Raw genomic sequence first — 18,918 nt, 5'->3', positions numbered from 1 at the left:
TTCTCATTTAATTTCAAAATCAAAAGTAATAATGACTTATTCAATTTAATATTTAAAACAATAAATAAAATCACTATTATATAAATTATTTAATTTAAAATAACATAATTTATAATTATAATTAATATATATATATTACTCACAAACAAATTAAAAAATTAAAATTATTTTCTAACAATAGATTTAAAACCTTTTTGGTGTAAATTTAATTTGTACTTCAACTTCAAACTCTTATTATGTAAATTCTTTAAATACTTATATTTGACATTATCTTGTAACTAATAACACACGTCAAAATTTTCATCTTCTCTATTTTTCTATATAATATAATCGAGCCTCTAGTCTAATAAGCAATACTTAATCCCTTTTTCCATAACCATTACAACTGGCTTATCTTCCTTTTTTTTCACTTATCATGGATTTCAATCCTTCCTCGTCACTATCCATCAAATTTTGGTCTACTTTTATATAAAAATATATATAACACGTGTTTAAGAAGACGTTTCTTGTAATTCCAAAAAGAATGGTCAGCTTGGTCAAAGTCAAGTATATGATATTATTAGAAAAAAATTATATCAACTTTAACAGTATCATCGATACTTTATTTTAGTCTTATTTTATTTTAAATTTTATAAGATATTACATAAATATTTATAAAATTATATATTATAAAAAATAATTTTACACTTAAGATAAAAATTATAAATCTAATATTTAATCTTATTTTAATTTATTAATAATATTATAATATTTATTTAATAAATTTAATAAATATACAAATAATTGTATTATATTAATTTTTTTCAATAATACAATATCTCATGATACTAGTATTATTTTAAAAATTATATTTAATATAAATTTTAATTTCAATTTAGTTCAATTACGGTAAAAGTTAAAAGTAATACTCAAAAAAGTATCTTATTGAAATTACTTTGAAGATTAATAAGACTAACCGTTTCTCTTAAATGCCATTGCATTATTAATTTACTGGCACAAGAAATATAGTTTTCTTATGTTACTTGGAGTATAAGTAATTATAAGGAGTTCACTAAATTTAAACTGCATTTAATTTTGTTGGATTTAATTCATATTTAAAAATTATTTAAGGTGCAACTGCAAGCAGTCAAATAAAAAGAGTTATATTGTGCAACATATCAAAATTAAATTTAAATTTGATTCTTATTGAACTTTTAGATTTAAATTTGATTTTTTTATTTTATTAAAAAATTTGATTTGATTTTAATTTGTTTAGTATGTTTTTAAGAGTTTAAAATTTAAATTGAATTTAATCTAAATCGATTAAAAATCAAATGTAACTTAAATTAATTAGCACATCTTTAAGAGTTTAAAATTTAAATCAAATCTAATTTAATATAATATATTAAGATCAAATCTTATTTAAATTAATTAGTATATTTTTAAGAATATCGCCTTATATCAAATATAATTTAATTTATTAAGTTTAAATTTGATTTAAATTAAATAAAAACTACTGAGTCATATTTTTAGTTTAATTTTAGATTTTATAATTTTATTCTAGCGAGACTTGCCTACATTAAAGCTAAAGCTAACAATTAGGGGTTTAATTATCTAAACAATTTTGTGAAATATTTTATAATATTGGATGAATGAATTTGTTGTTTTATTATGAAACACGTTGTTTTTGTGTGTAAGTGAGGATCAATAATTTACTTTGTTTGTAGACTAATCTTTAGTGTTAGTTATTTTAATGTATTTTATTGATCTAGGTTGTTAAAGGCAAATCTTTTGAATATCTAGTAAAAAATTTTTTTCAGTAATCTAAGTTGTTAAAAATAGATATTTTTAAGATCTAATAGAAAAATTCATATCTTATCTTATATTTTTTGTTGTGTCTTTTTATAGATTATTTTTTTTATGTTTAGTATCAGTTATAGGTGATGGTCAGTGGTGGAGCTTAGTTCAGACAAGGGGGGCCACGGCCCCCCCAAATTTTTTATAAAAAAATTAGTAGTACTTTTTCAAAAAATAAAAAATAATTCAATTGGTTTAAATACTTTACTATGACTTAAAGTACCCAATAAATTTAATAAGCAACACTCTTTCTACCTTTAAGTTTAAATATAAAAAATTAGATATTTTTATTTATTTAATTTAATATTATTTTATATTTTACTATTTATTTAATTTAATTTTTTATATGATAAAAAATAATTGAATATTCAATAAGTATTAATATTATTGTATTTGTATAAATTGATAAAAAAAATTCAATAAATATTATAAATTTTAATATTTGTTCTTCTAACTTCTTCTTTACATATTCTACAGGATATATATTTAAATTTTATTATAAAATAATAATGAAAAATTAAAGAATTGATGCATTTTTTAAGAGGAAAACTAATATTTAAGAAGGAGAACATATAATTTTTACAATATCAACCCATGTAGATAGTTTTTCTACTTTAATGAATCGCGAAAAAAGTGAGATACAACTTTTAAAAGTTCAAAAAGTTACGTCTGATAAGTTTGACCTTAATTTTTTGGAACGAGACCCTGAAAAACAGCTTTAAATTTGGCAATATCACCAAAACCAGAGAAATGAGATTAGACGAGCTTATCTTAAATGGAGTCCATATAAAAAGTATTTTGACAATTATCTTCTATGTGGCCCCCCCAAAATTTTATTCCAAGTTCCGCCACTGGTGATGGTTAAATTCTTATTTGTTCATGTACTCTATTTTTTTTTTTGTTTTTTCTTGTTTTTTTTCCTTATAATTTTACTTTTTTTAAATTGGATTTTATTAATTCAATAAAATGAATGGTCCATTTAAACTTACAGCAAAAATAAATGAAAAAGTCCCAAACAAAGAATAAATATCTAGTTAATCTCCTAAAAATTTAATAGAAAAAGAGAAACAAAAGTCATCTATTTAATGTAAATAAAAGACAATAACAACTAAAGAAAATAAACCATTGTTTCGACAGCTACTGTTCATACTTGGCTAACAATTTTATGGAGGTCGATGATTTATCTTCAAATACCTTTAAATTTCTAGTTTTTCAAATATGCCAGGTAAAGAATACTATAAATTGAAGTTTTTTTTGTGCATCACTTCCTCTTTTAATCTGATTCCACAACCACCATCTCCATGGTTCCACAATGGAAATAGAAGATCATTCATTCTCCAAGCAATTTCTAAGTTTGGGCAAAAAAAGAAGACAATGAATAATGGACTCCTCACTCATCATATACCGAGAGCATAAGTGTGACTCCAAATTGATCATGGTATGTAACCTATCCTTTACTGGTAGTTTTGCATGCATTATTTTTCACAAAAAGGATTTAATTTTTCGCTGACATTTTAGGTTTCAAATCGAATATCAAACCTCTTTTATTCTGCATTGTTCTGGTAGGAATTCAGCTGGGACATAGTAAAATTGGAAGGCCAGCAAATACCCTGAAGTAACGGAATAGTTTTTATTTTGCTCCCTAAGTTAGGTAACACAATCCTGACCTTGATGAATTGTTGCGCTTAAAATTGCCTTTGCTACTATTGATTGAAACTTTATTATGATCATTGCTTGGTTTTAATTTCCTTCTGGTAGTATAATATTTGATACCCATTCTAGTTTAAGGCCTATTATGTTGTTCAAATGAATGCTAATAAGGTTAATTTAATTAAGCCTATTATCTTCACATATCTTAACCAAATTACTTCTCCTTATTTTTTAAAAAATACTTTTTTTTTAACACCTTTCTGCCCTCAAGAATGCTTTTTTATCCCCAAGAGAGGTTAGTACTTGGTTTTGCTCTCAGAAAAAATGGGAATCTAAAATACTTACTCTTATAAATTTTGTGAATTAGGGACTCAAATCTTGCAATTAATTACCACCCTTGTTTACCTAACATTTTCAAATTAAAAGTCCTTAGATCTTTGAAGTTCAACCCTCCCTCACTTTTCGGTCTACAAGAATTCTCCAACTTACTCACTGCATCCTTTCTCATTATTCTTTTGTCCTTACAAAAACTGCATAGTTTCCTTTTGAATCTCATCTAAGAGAGTTTTTGGTAGCTTAAAACAATTTAGTGTATAAATTGAAATCGTCGTAGCAACCGCTTTAATTAAAAATTCTCTACCACTAGTGGAAAGAAGACTCCTCTTTCAATATTGGAGCTTCTGCACAACTTTATCTTTTATGTAATTAAAGATTTTTTTCTTGGATAGGTTAATCACAGCTGGGAGTCCAATATACTTGTTTTGGCAGACTACATGTGAAATTGAAAGTAAACCAGCCAGCTGATCCCGAACAATAGAAGGAATATTCTTGTTGAAAAAACAGAAGATTTTGTCGAGATTCACTATCTGTCCACTAACTTCTTCATAAGTGCATAGCAACTTCAGCAAATTTTTGCAATCTCTAATAATAGCTTTAGTAAACAAAATAGAATCATCAACAAATAATAAATGACTGACCTTAGTACTTAGGGAATCTAGGATTCAACCTTAAAAAAACTAGAGATTTCGAGCCTCTGTTCTCCTTTATGGAGCAGACGAGATAAATCATCTGCAGAAAACAAAAATAAATAGGAGAAGAGAGGATCGCCTTGACATAACCCTCTACATGGTTTGAAGAAATCATGAGGTTGATGTTTCACAGTAATGGAATAAGAAACCGTCTCCACACACTCTCTGATCCAGTTGATCCCGTTATTGCAAAAATCAATTTTGTTCAAAACAGCCCAAACAAAATTTCACTCAACTCTATCATATGCTTTACTCATATCCAACTTTAATGCTAATTTATAATCACCGTAAGTCTTATTTTTCAGGAAGTGCATGAATTCGCGAGCATTCAAAATATTATCACTAATTAATCTCCCTTTAATGAAGGAACTATAAGTGTCGCTAATAATCCTATTAAAAAATACTACTCAGGCTGATTGGTGTGACCTACTTTATAGAATTAGCATTTCTAATTTTTGGAATAAGACAAATATTTGTATAATTGAAAGGTTTTAACATTTTATCTCCTCAAAAGAAGCTCTTGACTGCACATAGCACATTCTTTTAAATTAGCACCTAATAGATCTGAAAAAACTTAGCAGTAAAACCATCATCTCCTGGGACTGAGAAAAAATTGATAGAGAAGGTTGCTGACTTAATCTCCTTCTCTGTCATTGAATTTATAAGAAAACGGTTGGTAGTGTCATCAATTTTAGTGCCTATTATTGAAAGAACTTCAGTAGGATCCATCGGGTTAGCTGTTGTAAAAAGTTTAATAAAATAATCTTGCGCAGCTGCCGCAATACCAACCTGGCCCGATATCACATTACCTTCGTCGTCCACCAGTTCTTGACTAAAATTTAGTGTGATTTGATCTTGGGTAAAAAAATTTGTATTTTTATCTCCTCAATTCATCCATTGTACTCTAGATTTTTTTTTCCAAAAACGCTCCTCTTGTTCTAAGTTTTCCTCTAATTCATTCTCCAAAATTCTCATTATTTGCCGCCACTCCTTTTGCCTTCTCATTATCCAATCTCGCTTGCAAGTTTTGAATCTGAATTTTTGAATTAGGAGTCACTGATTTTTGCCAATCCACTAGCTTATACTTGCAGTTATTTTAATTTCACAGCCAGTTTGAACATAGGAGAGCCAACAACATTTAGACCCCAAGCTTGTTTAACAATTGTAGAAATCTTCTCTCTAACACACCAACATTTTTGAAATCTGAATCTTCTTTTAGTTCTTTGACTTTCTCTCTTAAAGCTAATTAATAATGGATAGTGATCTGATTCAATATCATCTAAATAAGCAACAAAAGCATTCGAGTACGTTGTCCTTCAATTTTTAGATGTTAAAATTCTATCGAACCTTTTCTAAATGAAATTTTTTTCAAACAGCCTGTTGCACCATATAGATTTCTTTCTTTCATATTTCAAATTCACCAAATCTCCGTTATTAATAAAGTTAGTAAAATTTTGAATAGATGAGATTAATTTTATCCTTCCTTCCTCCTTCTCATGATGGCGTTTAATTATACTTAAACTGTATTCTTCACACACACAAAAATTCAACAAAAGGACTAAATTTTAAAAAAGTGAATCCCAAAAAAAAAGGGTGTATCAAAATCGTTCATGTATGGTGCAATATATATATATATATATATATATATATATATATATATATATATATATATAAAAGGAGAATATCATACAAATAACATGATTATTAATTTTAATTTTTAAGTATAAAAAAGTATTTAGATTTGTTACAAATTACTCTCAAGCATCGTATCAAATAATAAAGTTGTTGATTTCTAAAGAGTAAGTTTCTTAAAGCAATCCAAGAATGATAAAAAGTTAGGGTGTTGAGTTAAAAAAAAGCCTAAAAGTAAACTTATAAAAATTGAGTGTAAATATATAAATAGGAGTATTTTAATTGACTGTTACACGTGAAAAGAGTATAATACGAATATCTTAATTGAGTGATATAGGTGAGACGAAGAGTATTATGAAGTATTTATTATTCTTTTTGTAAGTTTTTAAATTAGATTCAAAGAGGATTAAAGATAATGATAGTAATAATTAAAGAATCTCATATAAGACGAAGAAAGTTTTCAAAATGCAAATCTCTTTTTTTAAAGGAATGAATGATGCTTAGTTGCTTACAATTATTTTGAATGGAAAATATAAGTAGAGTTAAATTTTTGCATGTCATAACCTTTCAATGGAAAAGAATGTTAGATTGATAGAAGAATAATTTTTAGAAAATTGACTTAAATACATTTAGATATCTAAAATTTGACTATATTAATCAAGTTTTTAATAATTTAATCAACACATCAAAAATATATTAGTTTAAAAGTATTTTTTCTTATTTTAATATTTTAACAATGTTGTATATTATATTTATCATTAGTACTTAGTTCATTGTTAGGTATTTGGTACTCATCAAATCACTTTTTTATTGATTATTTTATATAATTTAAAGAAAAAATTATAACTTAATAGTTAAATAATTTATAAATAGTATAACTCAAATAGATCAACTTTTTTTTTCACTATATATATATGGTGCAGTCTATGGTAACTATGAATGTGCTGTGGCTACAATGACTATAACCTTTCTTTTCATTAGAAAACTACACGTGGATAGGAGAAAGTAAAAGCGTATCACTAAAAGTGTATCACTAAAAGTGTTGCTTAAAGAGAAAATGTTACCTTTAACTTGGCTCTGATACCAAATTTTTAACTTTGAATAATTTGTAAATTCTAAAGTATTGACCATTTCTACTACTTTGATGTATATTTATAATTTTGATTTATAACTTTTTAATCTTGTTTTAGTTTATAATATTCTTTTTTGTATGGATTACTGTATATAAAATCTTTTATCTGTTTGTCTTTTTCTTTAATATAATTTCTCAAATCCTCAATAACTTTTTTTATTTCTGCACTTTCTCTTGTTTCTAAATATCTGTTTAATTTTTCAATTTCATTCTCCATTTTTTTCTTTCAGCAGCTTTAATTCTTTTAAGTCATAATATGATTTTTCAGGCATTTATAAATTTTTTAAGTTTAATTCCAACTTGTTTATATTTATTCTTATTTCTATCATTTTTATTATAAGATCATCAATTTCAATCTGAAGATTATTTAATTCCCTTTTATACTCCTTTATTTTACTTTTTAATTTTCTCGTCCTATTTTATTTTCTGGTTTTTCAATCTTTTTATGCTTCATTATTTAAAATTTTCGCAAACTCTATCATTGATTCATCACTATTTTCTAGAGATTCTATTAATTTTTCTAACTCTTCAACTTCTCTTTTCAACTTGTCATAGATTATTTTTAGGGCTTCAAATGCTCTTTGATTTATTTCAGAAAACTGTAAATAATTCAAACGATTTTCTCTTTCAAAGAGCTCTTGTTTCTTGTCTTGATAAGTTATATATATTTCTTCTTTATTTATTGTCATAGTTTAGTGTTTAGGGTCTCATTTAATTTTTTGACCTTTTTTGTTAGTTCTTTTATTTCAGAACTTTCTTCTTTAATTTTTAACTTAGATAAACTTAAAGGGCTATTAATTTTAGATTCTCTTATTTGAAAATTCGATGAAACTAATTTTCTTGATGGTTCTTTTAGTAATAGAACTGGGTTTTCAATAGCTTTATATTTTGGTATTTCTGTTTTTACAATTTTCTGAAATAATTCATCCACATAAATCCTTTCTCTGTTTTTAAATATTATACTATGATGGCTATTTGTTAAAGCGTAATTTATTGCATATGTAATTGAAAATGGTTCATCATCTTTTTCCATTAGATTCTTTCTGTGAAATTTATAAGCTAAACTTATAGATCTTCCAAGATTTTCAGTTGATAAAGGTATAGCGTCTCCAAGATGGGCATTGAATTTAACATTTACGTTTGCCAAGTTTCCATGAACAATTCCAATTATTTGATCTATCAGTAATTCTTTTGTCACAGATTGCTAAGCTTATTGGTGAATTAATTCCTTTCATATATGTAGATTTGATTAAGACTTGTATAGTACTAATATGGATCCATCCAATTTTAGATCTTTTTTGTTGATCCTTAATTTTCTCAATCTGTTTACTCAAGTCTTCATCATTTTATAGGGGCTTCAAGTTGAATTTTTCCATAGTATATTATATTTTTTCTATTAAAAACTTCTTTTAAAAGATTTTGTTTATTAAAATTTTCATTTGATTTGAGATTTAATTCTGTTTTTAGAACAGCCTGTTTTTCATTATCTAATAAAGCAGATAATCTATAATAATCAGATTCTTCCGTTAATTCTAAACTTTCTAAATAATTCATAACTAAGAGATTAGGATAAAGGCGTACCTTTCTGGAGAAAAACTTCCTTTATTTAGAATATTTTACATAAGATGTTTTTATCTCCAGAGGGGAGATTATAGATATTAACTCCAGAGGGGAGTTTAGAATTGGTTTTTCCTAAGGGAATTCTTCTTCAGACTATAGAATCGCCTCGGCAGCTTCCTCCTTGCTCTCCTAGCATATGAGTACTCTTAGCCTCCTGCTTCCTATTGTCTGATGCCTTCTACAATTGCCTAAGCAATCTATTTATAATGGTTGGGTCTGATGGACAATTCCCATCCTTACCCTTCTTATGACGTCATTGCTTACGTCATTATTTATTATCTTGCACCAGCTACATTGTTGGTGCTCTATGACCTAAGCGCTTACGTCATTATGCAATAATGTCGAGGGATGCTTCAGATGCGCTGTTGATGAGCGGATAATTTATACGCTTTTTGGCATTGTTTTTAGTATGTTTTTAGTATATTTTAGTTAGTTTTTAGTATATTTTTATTAGTTTTTAGTTAAAATTCACTTTTCTGGACTTTACTATGAGTTTGTGTGTTTTTCTGTGATTTCAGGTATTTTCTGGCTGAAATTGAGGGTCCTGAGCAAAAATCTGATTCAGAGACTGAAAAGGACTGCAGATGCTGTTGGATTCTGACCTCCCTGCACTCGAAGTGGATTTTCTGGAGCTACAGAAGCCCAATTGGCGTGCTCTCAACGGCGTTGGAAAGTAGACATCCTGGGCTTTCCAGAAATGTATAATAGTCCATACTTTACCCGAGATTTGATGGCCCAAACCGGCGTGGCAAATCAGCCTCAGAATTTCCACTGAGAGGATGGGAGGTAGCCACTGACAACGGTGAAACCCTTGCATACAGCTTGCCATGGAAAGGAGTAAGAAGGATTGGTTGAAGACAGTAGGAAAGCAGAGATTCAGAAGATGGAGCATCTCCAAAACCTCAACCTGTTCCCCATTACTGCAAAACAAGTACTTATTTCATGTTCTTTTACTTTTCACAATCAACCCTGATAATTATTGATATCCTGACTAAGATTTACAAGATAACCATAGCTTGCTTCAAGCCGACAATCTCCGTGGGATCGACCCTTACTCACGTAAGGTATTACTTAGACGACCCAGTGCACTTGCTGGTTAGTTGTGCGGGATTACAAAGTGTGATTGTAATTTCGTGCACCAAGTTTTTGGCGCCGTTGCCGGGGATTGTTCGAGTTTGGACAACTGACAGCTTATCTTGTTGCTTAGATTAGGACTGTTTTATTTTTGTTGGTTTAGAGTCTTTTATTTGAGTCTAGTTTCATATTTTAAGTTTGGTGTCAATTGCATGCCTTTGTTTTCTTTTAATTTTTCGAATTTGCATGTTTTTAGTCCTTTCTTGTTCTTTAAAAATTTTAAGTTTGGTGTCATTTTGTTGTTTTTCTCTTTCCTCATTTCAAAAAAAATCAAATCTTTTTCAAAATAAATTTCAATCATATCTTTTCAATTGCTGATTTCAAAATCTTTTTAATTAACTAATTGATTCAGTTTTCAATTTGCTTTGATCTTATTTTTTGTTAATTCTCGAAATTTTATTTTATATTCTATTTATTTTATTTTATATTTTTTTTCGGTCACTTTAAAAAAATAAATAAATAAATAAATAAATAAATAATCTACTTGCAATCCATATCATTTCCCTTTCTCCATCATGGACCTAAGTGGAATTGAGCAGTCCAGAAGGACTCTGGGGTCATATGCTAACCCCATTACAGCTGCATATGGGAGTAGCATCTGTATACCTCCCATTAAAGCAAGCAGCTTTGAGCTAAATCCTCAACTCATTATCATAGTGCAGCAAAATTGCCAGTATTTCGGTCTTCCACAGGAGGAACCTATTGAGTTTCTGGCACAATTCTTACAAATTGCTGACACAGTACGTGATAAAGAGGTGGATCAGGATGTCTATAGACTATTACTGTTTCCATTTGCTGTAAAAGATCAAGCTAAGAGGTGGTTGAATAACCAACCTACAGCAAGCATAAAGACATGGAAACAGTTATCAGACAAATTCCTGAATCACTTTTACCCTCCAAAAAGGATGACACAGCTAAGGCTGGACATCCAAGGCTTTAAACAAGAGGATAATAAATCCCTTTATAATGCCTGGGAGAGGTATAGAGGTATGCTAAGAAAATGCCCCTCTGAAATGTTTTCAGAGTGGATACAGTTAGACATCTTCTACTATGGGCTTATAGAAAAAGCTCAGATGTCTCTAGATCACTCAACTGGTGGATCTATACATATGAGGAAGACGATTGAGGAGGCTCAAGAGCTTATAGATACTGTTGCTAGAAATCAACATTTATACTCTAGCAATGAGTTCTCTACAAAAGAAGAAGTTATGGCAGTAGCCACGGATTCTAATCCTCAAGAACAGATGGTTGAGCTTAATCAACAACTACACCTGATGACAAAACAGCTAGCAGAATTTAAAGAGATGCTCCAAGAAACTAAAATTGCTAACAAGAACATAGAATCACAGTTGAATCAGAAAAAACAGTAGCTATCTAAACAGATAACAGAAGAATGCCAAGCAGTTCAACTGAGGAGTGGGAAGACATTGAATAACACTGCTCAAAGTAGCAAAAAGTCAATGAAGGAACAATTGACAGAGGATAGCCAAACCACTATCCAAAATCCCTCTGAGGACAGTAAGAGCCTAGAGAGGAATACTATTGGCGTTCAAACTCCAGAAAAGGGGGGAAAGCTGGCGTTAAACGCCCATTTCCTGCCCAGTTCTGGCGTTCAAACGCCAGAAAAAGGGGGAAAAGTTGGCGTTAAACGCCCATTTTCCACCCAATCCTGGCGTTCAAACTCCAAAGGGGAACCAGACACCTGAGAGTGCTGATAGTAACCCCTCTAAAAAGGCTTCTCCAACCACATCTGTAAGGAATAAACCTGCAGCAACTAAGGTTGAAGAATATAAAGCCAGGATGCCTTATCCTCAGAAACTCCGCCAAGCGGAACAGGATAAGCAATTTGCCCGCTTTGCAGACTATCTAAGGACTCTTGAAATAAAGATTCCGTTTGCGGAGGCTCTTGAGCAAATACCTTCTTATGCTAAGTTCATGAAAGAGATCTTAAGTCATAAGAAGGATTGGAGAGAAACTGAAAAAGTTTTTCTCACTGAAGAATGCAGTGCAGTCATATTAAAGAGCTTACCAGAGAAGCTTAAAGATCCTGGAAGTTTTATGATACCATGCACATTAGAGGGTACTTGTACCAAGAAAGCTCTATGTGATCTTGGGGCAAGTATCAACCTAATACCTGCATCCACTACCAGGAAGCTTGGCTTGACTGAAGAAGTCAAACCAACCAGGATATGTCTCCAACTTGCTGATGGCTCCATTAAATACCCATCAGGCATAATTGAGGACATGATTGTCAAGGTTGGGCCATTTACCTTTCCCACTGACTTTGTAGTGCTGGAAATGGAGGAGCACAAGAGTGCAACTCTCATTCTAGGAAGACCTTTCCTAGCAACTGGACGGACCCTCATTGATGTCCAAAAAGGGGAATTAACCTTGAGAGTCAATGAGGATGAGTTCAAGTTGAATGTTGTCAAAGCTATGCAGCATCCAGACACATCAAATGACAGCATGAGCACTGATATTATTGACTCTTTGGTGGAGGAGGTCAATATGACTGAAAGTCTTGAATCAGAGCTAGATGACATCTTTAAAGATGTTCAGCCTGATCTGGAGGAACTAAAGGAAATAAAAGAAATTCTGAAAATTCCTCAGGAAGAAGATAAGCCTCCTAAACCCGAGCTCAAGCCACTACCACCATCCCTGAAATATGCATTTCTGGGAGAAGGTGACACTCTTCCAGTGATCATAAGCTCTGCTTTAAATCCATAGGAAGAGGAAGCACTAATTCAAGTGCTAAGGACACACAAGACAGCTCTTGGGTGGTCCATAAGTGATCTTAAGGGTATTAGCCCAGCAAGATGCATGCACAAGATCCTATTGGAGGATGATGCTAAGCCAGTGGTTCAACCACAAAGGCGGCTAAATCCAGCCATGAAGGAGGTGGTGCAGAAAGAGGTCACTAAGTTACTAGAGGCTGGGATTATTTATCCTATTTCTGATAGCCCCTGGGTGAGCCCTATCCACGTTGTCCCTAAGAAGGGAGGCATGACAGTGGTTTATAATGAAAAGAATGAACTAGTTCCTACAAGAACAGTTACAGGGTGGCGCATGTGTATTGACTACAGAAGGCTCAATACAGTCACCAGAAATGATCATTTTCCTTTACCATTCATAGACCAGATGCTAGAGAGACTAGCAGGTCATGAATACTACTATTTTTTGGATGGCTATTCAGGTTACAACCAAATTGCAGTAGATCCTCAGGACCAAGAGAAAACAGCATTTACATGTCCTTCTGGAGTATTTGCCTACAGGAGGATGCCTTTTGGTCTGTGCAATGCACCTGCAACCTTTCAGAGGTGCATGCTCTCTATCTTCTCAAATATGGTAGAGAAATTTCTGGAAGTCTTCATGGATGACTTTTCAGTATTTGGAGACTCATTCAGCTCCTGCCTTAACCATCTAGCACTTGTTCTGAAAAGATGCCAAGAGACCAACCTAGTTTTAAACTGGGAAAAATGTCACTTTATGGTGACTGAAGGAGTTGTCCTTGGGCATAAAATTTCAAACAAGGGAATAGAGGTGGATCAAGCTAAAGTTGAAGTAATTGAAAAATTACCACCACCTACCAATGTTAAGGCAATCAGAAGCTTTCTGGGGCATGCAGGATTCTACAGAAGGTTTATAAAGGATTTTTCAAAAATTGCAAAACCTCTGAGTAATCTGCTAGCTGCTGACACGCCATTTATCTTTGATAAGGAGTGTCTGCAGGCGTTTGAGACCCTGAAAGCTAAGTTGGTCACAACACCAGTCATCTCTGCACCAGACTGGACATTACCATTTTAACTAATGTGTGATGCCAGTGACCATGCCATTGGTGCAGTATTGGGACAAAGGCATGGTAAGCTTCTGCACGTCATTCATTATGGCAGCCGTATTCTAAATGATGCACAGAAGAACTACACAACCACAGAAAAAGAGTTACTTGCAGTGGTTTATGCATGGTTGTCAAACTCGCGAGTTAACTCGTAAACTCGCACGAGTTTACGAGTTTAGGTAGTGGAATCGAGTTGACTCGGACATAAACTCGTTTTTGGGTAGACTCGGGTTGACTCGGCTAGACTCGGGTAAAATCGTGCAAACTCGCGAGTTTGCTAGCGAGTCAGCGAGTTTAATTTCGTTGCCCATTTTCACCAAAACGACGTCGTTTTGGCCCAGAAAAAAAAAACAAAATGGCTAACCCAAACCCGCATCCTAAACCCACACGCACTAATGAAGGATTGAAGAAGTGTTCGAAACCCTAGTGAAGAGTTCGAAACCCTCACGGCTAGCATCCCTCACTCGTCACACCCTCCACCATCTAACGGCGGCGTTGTCTGCACTGCCACGCAGAGGCTGGACGCCAGAGTCCAGACGGACCCCTCGCCTTCTCACCTCCCCTCGCCTCATCCCTCGTAGTCGTCCCCCACCGCTCACCCACGCAGCGTCGCAGAGCCCAGTGAAGGATCACCACGCAGAGTCGCAGTCTCGTAGAGCCCACCGGCCACCACCACGCAGAGTCGCACAACGTCAGAGCCCACCACCAGTCCACCACGCCATTTGCCTCCCCTCCCCTATTCTGCCCTCGTCGGCCTTGTTCTGTTTTTCTTCACTGAACTGACTGAAGCACTGCCAATCTGCTTCAAGTGATAAAGGCTGCCCATCTCGAAGGTAATTTTGTTAAACTAATTCAAATGCTAACAATTTTGGTTGCAATTATTCAATTTTGCAAATGGCCTGATCTGCGTTTGAAATGCTGCTTGCCGGCTTGCCTGCTTCTGTGAAAAAAAATTAATGTGTGAAAAAAAACTGATGCTGCTTGCCTGCTTCTGTAATCTGTACTTCATGCTTCATGCTTCAATCATGGTTAAAATTTGTGGATACTGGATAGTGCTTCTGCTATATATATTTTTTTCTTTTGTTTTCTGCTTCTGTTATGTAGAATGTAGTTATGTTTAGTCTTTAGTTTACTAAAATTCTGAAGTCTGAATTAGTGAATTGAAACTCTCAAGTCTGAATTGTTAGTTAGTGTTACTGACTTACTGTGTTAGTTTAATTGAAAGTCTGAAGTCTGAATTGTTAGTTTAATTAAAAATGTATCTGTTGTGTGATAAAGTGAGTATTGGAGTATTGGTGGTTGACTCTGGTTGCCATTGTTTTAATTTGTTTGTGCTTGATCATATTGATGACCTCAAAGGGGGTTCATATGACAATGACTCAATGAGAATGGACTTTTGGGTTAACTCATAACTGGGTGGTATATTATTCCGAATCACAAAAGTATTGCTTGCTGTACTGCATTTGGAGTGATGATTATTGATTAAGTCTTATGATGCTGAAAATTTTTCATCTTTTAAACATTATTGTTGTAAGTGTAGCTGAAACTAGTGTTAGTTATGAATTTAGTTAGTGGATAATCTGAATCTGAATTTAGTTAGTGGATAATCTGAATCTGAATTTGTTGTTTGGGTTGTTGATTTTTAGGGATAAAAATACAAAATGTCTGAGAATGTTGGTTCAGGGACAGGGTCTTCGCTTCCTAGTATTCCTAGACCTACACCTGCTGTTTCTAGGAGAAAAAATGCAACTGGAAATAGAAGTGATATAGGATGGAAACATGGGATTGATGTTCAAGGCAATGGTAAAAAAGTGAAGTGTAATTATTGCTCAAAGACTATAAGCGGAGGGATTTACAGATTCAAGCATCATCTTGCCGGTACTAAAGAGGATTCAGAGCCTTGTGCTTCAGTACCTGAAGAAGTGAAGGCTGTGATGTTGAAAGTCTGTGTGGAGGCTAAAGAAGCATCATTGAAGAAGAGAAGATTTGGTGATGATGAGGATTATCCTGAACAAACAGAAAAGGAAAAGGACAATTCTCAACAAAAGGGGAAAGATATTCGCAACTTTGTCACAAAAGGAAAAGGGGCTCAAGTTCAATCAACAATAAATCAAATGATGAAGAAGGATCTAAAGGAACAATGTGATCAACAATGTGCCATATTTTTCTATACAAGTGCTATTCCTTTCAATGTTATTAAGAATCCCGAATTTTTAAAGTTTTGTGAGATGGTTGGTAGATATGGAATTGGCTATAAACCTCCTTCTTACCATGAGTTAAGAGAAACCCAATTAAAGAAAGCAGTGAACAATGTTGATGAAATGCTTACTGAATTTAAAGCAGAGTGGAAGAGAACTGGTTGTTCAATCATGTCGGATGGATGGACTGATAAAAAAAGGCGTAGTATTTGTAATTTTTTGGTGAACAGCCCTAAAGGAACAGTTTTTCTTTATTCATTGGACACTTCTGACATCTCGAAAACAACGGATAAAGTTGTCAAAATGCTAGAAGATGCCGTAGAATTTGTTGGTGAAGAGAATGTAGTCCAAATTGTTACAGATAATGCTGCTAATTATAAGGCTGCTGGAGAAAGAATGATGGAGACTAGAAAAAGTTTGTATTGGACACCATGTGCTGCACACTGCATAGATTTGATATTGGAGGATTTTGAAAAGAAGCTAAAGGTGCATGAAACAACCATAAAAAAGGGAAGAAAAATCACCACTTTTATCTACTCTCGGAGTATGCTCATTAGCATGTTGAGGAATTTTACGAAGGGAAAGGACTTGGTTCGGCCAGGTGCCACAAGATTCGCCACTGCGTATTTGACTCTCACTTGTCTTCATGATAATAAAGGACCGTTGATGACTATGTTTACTTCTGCTGATTGGAAGACAACTAAGGTTGCATCAACGCCTGAAGGAATAATAGTTCAAAACATGGCCTTGGATAGTAGGCTATGGAAGAATATTGTCATATGCCTCAAGGCTGCTGCTCCTCTCATTACAGTCCTTCGCTTGGTTGATTCAGATGAAAAACCAGCCATGGGTTTCATCTTTGAAGGCATGAGAAACGCCAAAGAAACAATCAAGACTAACTTCGGTTGTGTTAAAAAGAGGTAATCTTGAGTTTTGACTAATTGAAAGCTTTAATATTTGATTATCAATGTATCATGTTAGTATGTTACCATGTTTTCTTCTTATATTCAGTTATTTATTTAATTTTCTTATTTTTATTCATTTGCATTGTTATTTTTAGTTATGAACCTATATGGGAAATTATTGATGGAAGGTGGGAAAGTCAATTGCATAGACCATTGCATGCAGCTGCGTATTATCTTAATCCTCATTATCACTATGAACCAAATTTCATGGTTGATGATGCTGACATTAAGATTGGTCTATATAGTTGTTTGAAAAAATTGGTTCCTAACCAGGAAGAAAGGAAAAAGGTTGGTCTACAGCTTCCTGACTTTCATTATGCTAGAGGCCTCTTTGGTAATGAAACTGCAAAGAGTAGTAGGAAGACCATGCTACCTGCTGAGTGGTGGGACTTCTATGGAGATAGTTGTCCAGAACTAAAGAAGTTTGCTATCCGAGTTCTAAACTTAACTTGTAGTTCATCTGGTTGTGAGCGTAATTGGAGTGCATTTGAAATGGTAATTCCTTATTCCTTACTTCCTTAGAACTATTCATTATTTATTTTAATTTTAATTTTTGTATTTTTATTAACTATTGGCACTATATGTTTGTAGGTTCATACAAAGAGAAGAAATCGGTTGCATCAAAAGAAAATGAATGATCTAGTGTATGTGATGTATAATTTGAAGTTAAAGGGCAAGCAAATTAGAAAAACTCCAGAACTTGAATTTGATGCAGTGCATTCTGATGATGAGTGGATAACTGAGGATGTTAATGAAAATATTGCTGAAAGTGTTGAGCATTCTCACTTGCCAATGAATGACAATACTAATGATGATCCAAATAGTAATGAATTTGCTATTCCAGGTATGAATAGTAATGAATTCAACATGGGTGAGGGAGGTGAGAATGAGTTTATTGGGGATCCACAACAAAATTTAATAGAGGAAGAAGATGAACATGTGAATGATGATGAAGATTTTGTTGGCCGTGTTGAACCTGAGGCTGAAAGAAATGATGTTTCTGATGAAGATGGTGAAGATGATGATGTTGATGCCATGGAAGATGAAGATATTGGAGGATTTGAGTTTTAGAGTTTATTAGAAATTTAATTGTTGCTTTGTTGTTTTCTTTTGTATTTTGGTTATGTCTTATGAACCTTTGATTGTGTAATTGTGTGTTTTATGTTGAACTAGATAAATACTTGTGAAGGATTTAAATGTGTGATCCAAAGTACTTGTTGTAACTTTTAATTTTAGTATTAGGTTAATTTATTATGTGTTTTGATGTTGAAATTGTTAGGTTTAAATGTCTATATCTGAGTAAATATATATATATTATACATGATATATATATATTTTTTTAAAAATGTATAACAGGTAAACTCGTACGAGTCTACGAGTCGAGTCTACGAGTCGAGTCTAGGTCAGCTCCACGAGTTTACCTAGACTCGCGAGTTTGACAACCTTGGGTTTATGCCATTGACAAATTCAGATCTTATTTAGTAGGATCAAAAGTGATTGTGTACACTGACCATGCTGCTCTTAAATATCTACTCACAAAGCAGGATTCAAAACCCAGGCTCATAAGATGGGTGTTGCTTCTGCAAGAGTTTGATATAGAAATAAGAGACAGAAAAGGGACAGAAAATCAAGTAGCTGATCACCTGTCCCGGATAGAACCAGTAGCAGGAGCATCCCTCCCTCCTACTAAGATCTCTGAAACCTTTCCGGATGAGCAATTATTTGCTATTCAGGAAGCTCCGTGGCTTACAGACAGTGCAAACTATAAGACTCAAGGTTCCCCTTCTGTAACCATGGAAAGGAAGCATGAAGAGCTTCTCTCAAAACAGAGTCAAACAGAGCCCCCACAGTCAAACTCTAAGTTTGGTGTTGGGAAGTTCCAACATGG

At 32.8% G+C, this 18,918-nt stretch overlaps 1 protein-coding gene and 1 long non-coding RNA gene across 2 annotated transcripts; both read left to right on the top strand.

The window, feature by feature from the left end:
• The first annotated feature begins 2,947 nt into the window (after positions 1-2,947).
• Positions 2,948-4,709, top strand: LOC114924377 (uncharacterized). The gene is made up of 3 exons (XR_003811536.2): positions 2,948-3,274; positions 3,403-3,487; positions 4,215-4,709. It is a non-coding gene; the product is annotated as an uncharacterized lncRNA (long non-coding RNA).
• A 10,819-nt stretch (positions 4,710-15,528) lies between these two features.
• LOC112705084 (uncharacterized) lies at positions 15,529-18,101 on the top strand. The gene is made up of 4 exons (XM_025755943.1): positions 15,529-16,985; positions 17,126-17,525; positions 17,622-17,874; positions 17,986-18,101. Exons 1-4 carry the CDS (start codon positions 15,529-15,531, stop codon positions 18,099-18,101), a joined length of 2,226 nt encoding a protein of 741 aa, XP_025611728.1.
• The last annotated feature ends 817 nt before the right edge of the window (positions 18,102-18,918 follow it).

Source organism: Arachis hypogaea, chromosome 8, assembly GCF_003086295.3.
Source record: "Arachis hypogaea cultivar Tifrunner chromosome 8, arahy.Tifrunner.gnm2.J5K5, whole genome shotgun sequence".
Taxonomy (NCBI): domain Eukaryota; kingdom Viridiplantae; phylum Streptophyta; class Magnoliopsida; order Fabales; family Fabaceae; genus Arachis; species Arachis hypogaea.
This window is presented reverse-complemented; position numbering and strand designations above follow the sequence as displayed.